Source organism: Vespa velutina, chromosome 5 (assembly GCF_912470025.1).
Source record: "Vespa velutina chromosome 5, iVesVel2.1, whole genome shotgun sequence".
NCBI lineage: Eukaryota > Metazoa > Arthropoda > Insecta > Hymenoptera > Vespidae > Vespa > Vespa velutina.
In genome coordinates this window covers 3,596,268-3,602,870 of record NC_062192.1, presented here as the reverse complement: position 1 = coordinate 3,602,870, position 6,603 = coordinate 3,596,268, and the positions used below count along the sequence as shown (strand labels likewise).

Genomic DNA, 6,603 nt, shown 5'->3' with positions numbered 1-6,603 from the left:
CAATAAAACTTTAACACAATTGATATTATTTATTTTATATATATTATATATATATATATATATATATATATATATATATATATATCGTGTTTCATATAATACGCATTTAATTGCAAGTAATATCAAATTAACAGCTGCATTTAAAATTTAACTTTTTTACATATATTTAAGATACGTATAATTTTTAATTAACAGAATTACTGCATCTTGCCAATGTATCTCATAGGGATAGACTCGATTCAATTAATTGTGAAATTTACGAATAGAAACATTTTGATTGGTCGAGCACTCAGCTAATAAAAAAAAATCATATTTTAGCTGATTATTGCGATTATAGCGCTGTTGCGCCATACCTTTATTGTGTATTTTATACTATTTGCATTGTATGATATAAAATTGATCAACGTCGTAATTTTAATAACGGCTGAATGTAACAAGTTTGACATTCTTATCTTTTTTAGCAAATTTCTATGTTGTATCTTCTCATAATTTTTGTAAAATATGTTATTACAAATAGAATAAGAATTTGTAATAAAATGTAAAAATGAAAAATTGTATCATATTATAAACGCTTCCGGGTATATATTACATGGTTATAATGCTTCGTTGAAATTGTATTCCAGTGTGATCTGTATCGACATTATGCATTAATTACTGCTTTATTAAATTATTATATTTTTTTATAAAAAAATGGGAGATGACTGCAACGTAACGATAAAAGAGGCATTTCAAGAACCTCGAAAAAGATTTTGGCTGGTAAGCGTTTGAATTGTAAATGATAGTTTTCTAAATGTTTGTTGACATAACCTTCGATATTGTTGATAATGATAACACCATCATTGATATGACGCAAGATTTTATCAGTTTAAATATCGCTCTAGAGATCTTGTATTTTTATAGATAACTTCAGTTCGCTGAAATGCATAGAAAAGGATTTTATACTATTTCTAATTATTCAGAATGTCTTACTGTTTACTTAGTTTAACCACTATACTTGTAATTATTTTATTCATATATAACTTGATAATTTTATAGTGAATCAATAAATATTTTGTAAATAATTTTTAATATTTTATGATAGAGATCAAGAAAAAGACCAAAAAGTGATGTGGTTAGTGTTAACTCCATGGACATATCTCTAGAATCAGATGCTGGGAAAAAGAAAAAACGACGTAGAATTACAGAGGTGGCCAGTAGTATATTTTCTTCTAGCACTTTGAGTATAAAAGTTGGAAATACTCTCCATAGATCATTTAGCATTCAACAAAACACAGATGATTTTTCATTTACTGATGAAGATGCACATGCTAATACAATAAAGAAAAAGTAAATTGGATTTTGCTATTTAATCTTGTCAAAGCAAATATTATATTTCTTATTTATCATATAAATTATATTCATAAGTATTATCTATTTGAAACTTTTATAGACGGAGAAACAGTTCAGGTGGTACAAATAATTTTACACTTAGAAGTTGGTTGCTAGATATAGCAAATGCAAATATTAAAGACACATTAAATAGCACTTTAGGTCAAAAAGAAGTAAAAAGACAAGAGGCTATTTATGAATTATGTTGTGGAGAAAACTTACTCCTTGATGAACTTATCATTCTTCGTGATGATTATTATGAACCATTGATATCTAGTAATATATTCAATTCAGAAGAAATACGTACACTTTTTAGCGACCTTACAAATCTTATTGAAATTCATAGTAATTTACGAGATGAGTTAATCAATCTACGAGATTGTTCTGGATTTACAGACAATGTAGGCGCTACAATTCTCAATTGGGTTAGTATTTTAATATTGTTTATATTATTCTGTTTTATTAAATAAAGAATTATAAACATATATATTTCCTATATTACATTACACATACGAGTTATTAGTATTATGATTAAATAATAAAATCTTTATTTACAATTGTTACAGCTGCCAAAATTAGCAGAACCTTATTTAGAAAGATGTAGAACACAAGTATGGGCAAGGCATTTACTTGAAGAAAAAAAAGCAACTAATAAACGTTTCCAGGTATTTTTAAAAAGAAGATTAGGATCACCTCATTCTCTTGATTTATGGGCTTACTTAGATGTACCACGATCAAGAATAGTTAAATATCCTTTGTTAATAAAGGAAATATTAAGACATACTACTGTCGATCATTTAGATCAAATTCCTTTAAAGGAATCAATTAATAAACTCACAGAATTACTTCAGAATATTGATAAAACTATGGGGAAAGCTGAATGTAAATTAGCTCAAACAAAAATCAATATAAAAAATGAATATGATTCAACTGAATGTATTAGTAATGCTACAGAATTGATTACAGAAGGACAATTAAAAGATCCAAGAGGAATGGTAAGTTAATTCTATATAATATAAATTAAACCTGCGTAACTCTATGTATAAAGAAGTAAATCGTAATTTTTTAATATTTTACTATTATAAATAAACGATTCTAATCTGGCTAATTATATTTCAGAAACTTCATTGTTTTCTTTTTGATACGTGTTTTGCTATGACACGCTCTACAAGACGTATACCTAAAAAATATAATCTATCTTCTCCTGTTATACCAAGAGAGCAAATATCATTATGTGCTGAACAGAAGAATTGTACAGATTTTGGCTTCAAAATAGGTGATTACTTTCTCATATCAGAAGATAAACATGGTAAACGGCATTGGACTGATGCATGCAATAAAATTATTAATTCTTTACGTTCTAAAGAAAATAACAAAAATGAAAATAAACCAAATTTAACACTGCCAACACCTAATCGGTCTATAAGAAAATCAGGGAATAGTACATATGAAAACTTTACCTTTTCCTTAAAAAAAAATGTTTTAAAACAAAAACAAAATAGTATTTCTTTTGATAAATAACACAAAATTATACAATTGCACAATATATAAAAATAAGCTTTTTTTGCAATTATTTTATTTTAATACAAGTAATTGTTTTTATGTAATTTTAATGTGTATTTTAAACATTTGTACAATAGTATTAATTAAATGTATATTTAGATGGAAAATACCGCTACTAGTACTTATATCAGTACTTATAATTTTTTAATTCAAACTAATATATGTATTTTATATTAAATTACTTGTGAATTGTTTTGTGATGGAATCATTCCACTATACTGTATTAATATAATATTAATTATAATTATGAACATGTAATAATAAGATGTTTATTTAATACAGATAAACAAATATTTATTTGAAATAAAAAATATTTAGATTATTTATAAAAAAATTTTAAAATCTCCTAAGTTTCTTTATTATACAATAAATATTTCAAGACTATTTTATATTATAAATAATATAGTATAAGATATGTACATGTTTTTATAAAAATATATGTACAATTATATATTTTTGTACTTCTGTAAAGAGTAGTAAGGTATGAATGTAAGTGAGACAAATTATGAAATTGTTCATTTTTGAATGTACAAATGATTTTAAGATTTTGTAGGTTTCATTGAATTTCCATCGGGATAACGCTTCTTAAAGGCTTTAATCAATTGTGGATCAATCAAATGTACTCCATCTACTTGATTACCAAGTGTAATCCAATTAGGTTGTACATTATGCGGACGACCAAATAATTCAATTTTTCTTGTTCCAGGACTCATGCGTTCAATAATACCATAAATCTCATCTGGTTTGTGACTAGTTGCACGAACTTCTGCTACAATAACATCACTGTCTAATCCTTTATTAATACGTGGATTTCCTTTCATACCCACTAAACAATGTTCTTTTCCATGATTCAACCAATGACCCGTTCTTCCAGTCCTTATAATTCTTTGTAATTGATTTGTTTTTACCCAAATAATTTCATCAACTCTTTCATAACCCCATAATTGAAGACACTCTCTTCCTAATTCCATTGCTCTTCCTGTTACCCATAAAAATAAAAGCCCTTCATCTTGAAGCGCAGGTATTCCTAATTGCCTCATTTCATCATCTGACATTGTACCATATGGTAATTCCATATGAATATCCCATGGTGGATCAGCCATAATGACAGCAAATTTCCCGAGAACCGTCATATCTAGATATCGTAAATCACATTGTATCCATTGTGGTGGATAAAGAGTTAACTCGCTACCTACGCTACTTGCACAACTAGTGCTACTACCATTTTTACTATCAACGTTTGTTGTCTTATTAATTATAGTACTGTTAATACCATCAGAATCATTTGGTTCTTTTATTTGTGCAGTAGGACCATCTACTTCATAATGGACATATCTATAAAATAGATGCAATTATAAATTACCAAAAGTTTGATATGAACATGATAAATATTAAATATATACATAAATATAAAATGAGCATTTACTTGCATGTATCCATATGAAAACAAGTATTAAGAAAACTACAATCGCCTAATGATTCATCTGTGTGACTTTGTATAATTTTTTTGAAATGTAATTTTTTACATTTTTCTGCAAAACCTGGCCCACCATTTAATTTAGCACAATCTACTCTCGTTCCATGTGGACAGAATTCCATAACTTGTGCACCGCCTTGAGAACGAAATCTCTCAGCTAATGATTTTTCTTTAGATGTTTGTTTTGACAGAAGATCCAAGATTTGCTCTCCTACTTTTTTACTTTCTTTTTCTCTTATTGTCGGCATTGAGATCAGTGACATTATATCTTCTGTATTCTTTTTATCTATTTTCATCTGTTTCTCTGAAGGTATATAATCATTTAATTCAGATGCGGATGTCTCTGCGCTCTCAGGATTTTCTGTATCATCAGATTGAGAGAGACATGACGATTGTGATTCTGCGACAGAGAGAACTGTATATCCAAAAACTTCATTTTCTGTGACTTCTTTGATTCTAAAATAAATATAATATATACAACATTTATGTATATAACTTGCTAATTGCTGTTGATAAAAATATTCAAAAAAGATATCAAATAATGATACAAAAACTCACTAACTTAATAATCTCTTGTGCGGCTAACTTCTCTAAAATTTTATGGATATCCGAGGAAGACACATCAGCATTAAGATTTTTACGAAGTTGATCTATTATTTCTGCAGATGTAATTGGTAGATTTGGTAAAGATTCGTGCAATATACAAAGAATATCCCTTTCGTATTCATTATGGTCAGATTTTATTAAAGTATTGGAATCTAAAGAACAAAATTATATTTTGTAAATATAATTGCATAATGTCTTAATAAAGAAAAAAAAAGATGAAGATTTTTTTTTACCACCAGGAAGAGGTGAATCAGCTGTTGAAGTAGATGGAATGGAGGAAGTAAGAGTAAATAATTCATGTCTCTCTCTTTTCCGTTTTTGTAATTTTTCACGCAAACTATTCCTTTTGATTTTAATTGCTTGTATTTCTTCAAAAGCGTCTGACATTTTTCATTAGAAAATTCTAAATATATAATATAATAAATTTTCACTTTGATAATCTACTTATACTATATATTATATATAAATTATACAGATATATATACAAATATATATGAAGTGATATACTTACTTAAAATATATTAAATTTTAAAAACTTGCATTAAAATAAGATGTCTAATATTAAGTATATTTTATCTATATAAGTACGAAAATAATGTAACAGTTCTTAATGTTTACGTATATCGAGGTTACGAATACTTAATCTAATATATTTTGTAATTATTATAACATATTGATATAATGCATAGTAATAATTTTTTATCAACAAAAATTCATTTAAAAATTAACAAATCGACAAAATACCGCGTTGAGTCAATTCACCTTTCGCTCGAAGCGTGTGTGACTTTAGCGACAGGTATGGACAAAATATGAACCACAATTGTAAGCGGGAAATATTCCGCCATGCACTATCATATCATTTTATAAGTTTGAGTAACTTATACGTCTATTGCACATAACAATAATCGGATTAGTTGAGTTAGTATAAATAGTGCTAGTACACTGTGAACAACATTTTTATTGATTTAATATATACAGATAAGATTAAAAGTGTGTAGTTGGTGTGTGTAAGAATATTCAAGGTCTGTGTTGTGTGTGTGAGAGAGGGAGAGAGAGAGAGAGAGAGAGAGAGAGAGAGAGAGAGAGAGAGAGAGAGAGAGAAAGAGAGAGAGAGTATATATGAAAATTAAATATAATGCAAGATATCGATTGATTAAAATTATAAACACAAAATTATTGATCAGAAGATAGTTTAAAAGCGAGAGAAATATTGATGTTATGAAAATAAATCTGGAAAATAGAAGAAAAATTATGACGCAATAGTTTCACGGGATTTATCAAAGACCGATTTTATTTTCGTGAATGTTTTAAAAGCGATAATGAGCCATGTTGTGAACGCGACTCCATGAAAATCATGCGTTTAACTATCGATTAATATATAAAAAGAGAGTCTACGTTAGATAAAATTTATTAATTATCTCTAATTAACGAGAATGATATGAACAAGTGTCTGGCTGGCACAAACTGATAGAGTAGTGGCGTTATTTACGTCGTGAAGATGGTTAAACGATTCGCGCGACGCATGCGCATTACGTCACATTAAATATATTAATCTCTCTTAACATTTTATTGAAAAATTAAAATAGAAT

At 27.4% G+C, this 6,603-nt stretch overlaps 2 protein-coding genes across 4 annotated transcripts; one reads left to right on the top strand and one right to left on the bottom strand.

The window, feature by feature from the left end:
- The first annotated feature begins 331 nt into the window (after positions 1 to 331).
- On the top strand, positions 332 to 3,192 carry LOC124949468 (rho guanine nucleotide exchange factor 3-like). 3 transcript variants are annotated; one of them, XM_047494526.1, is made up of 6 exons: positions 332 to 538; positions 624 to 756; positions 1,082 to 1,326; positions 1,430 to 1,793; positions 1,935 to 2,363; positions 2,488 to 3,192. In XM_047494526.1, the coding sequence occupies exons 2-6, from the start codon at positions 691 to 693 to the stop codon at positions 2,887 to 2,889; spliced, it is 1,506 nt and encodes a 501-aa protein (XP_047350482.1). In that variant the 5' UTR covers positions 332 to 538; positions 624 to 690; the 3' UTR covers positions 2,890 to 3,192. The 3 variants fall into 3 exon arrangements, with proteins under 3 accessions (XP_047350482.1, XP_047350483.1, XP_047350480.1); XM_047494527.1 differs by adding an exon at positions 901 to 996 and having other exon boundaries at positions 332 to 756; XM_047494524.1 differs by having other exon boundaries at positions 332 to 756.
- Positions 3,193 to 3,266: 74 nt separating this feature from the next.
- LOC124949466 (N6-adenosine-methyltransferase subunit METTL3) lies at positions 3,267 to 6,506 on the bottom strand. Its single transcript, XM_047494522.1, has 5 exons — positions 5,526 to 6,506; positions 5,248 to 5,417; positions 4,971 to 5,166; positions 4,358 to 4,864; positions 3,267 to 4,266 (listed from the first exon to the last, which is right to left on the bottom strand). Exons 2-5 carry the CDS (start codon positions 5,399 to 5,401, stop codon positions 3,471 to 3,473), a joined length of 1,653 nt encoding a protein of 550 aa, XP_047350478.1. The 5' UTR covers positions 5,402 to 5,417; positions 5,526 to 6,506; the 3' UTR covers positions 3,267 to 3,470.
- Between the last annotated feature and the right edge of the window lie 97 nt (positions 6,507 to 6,603).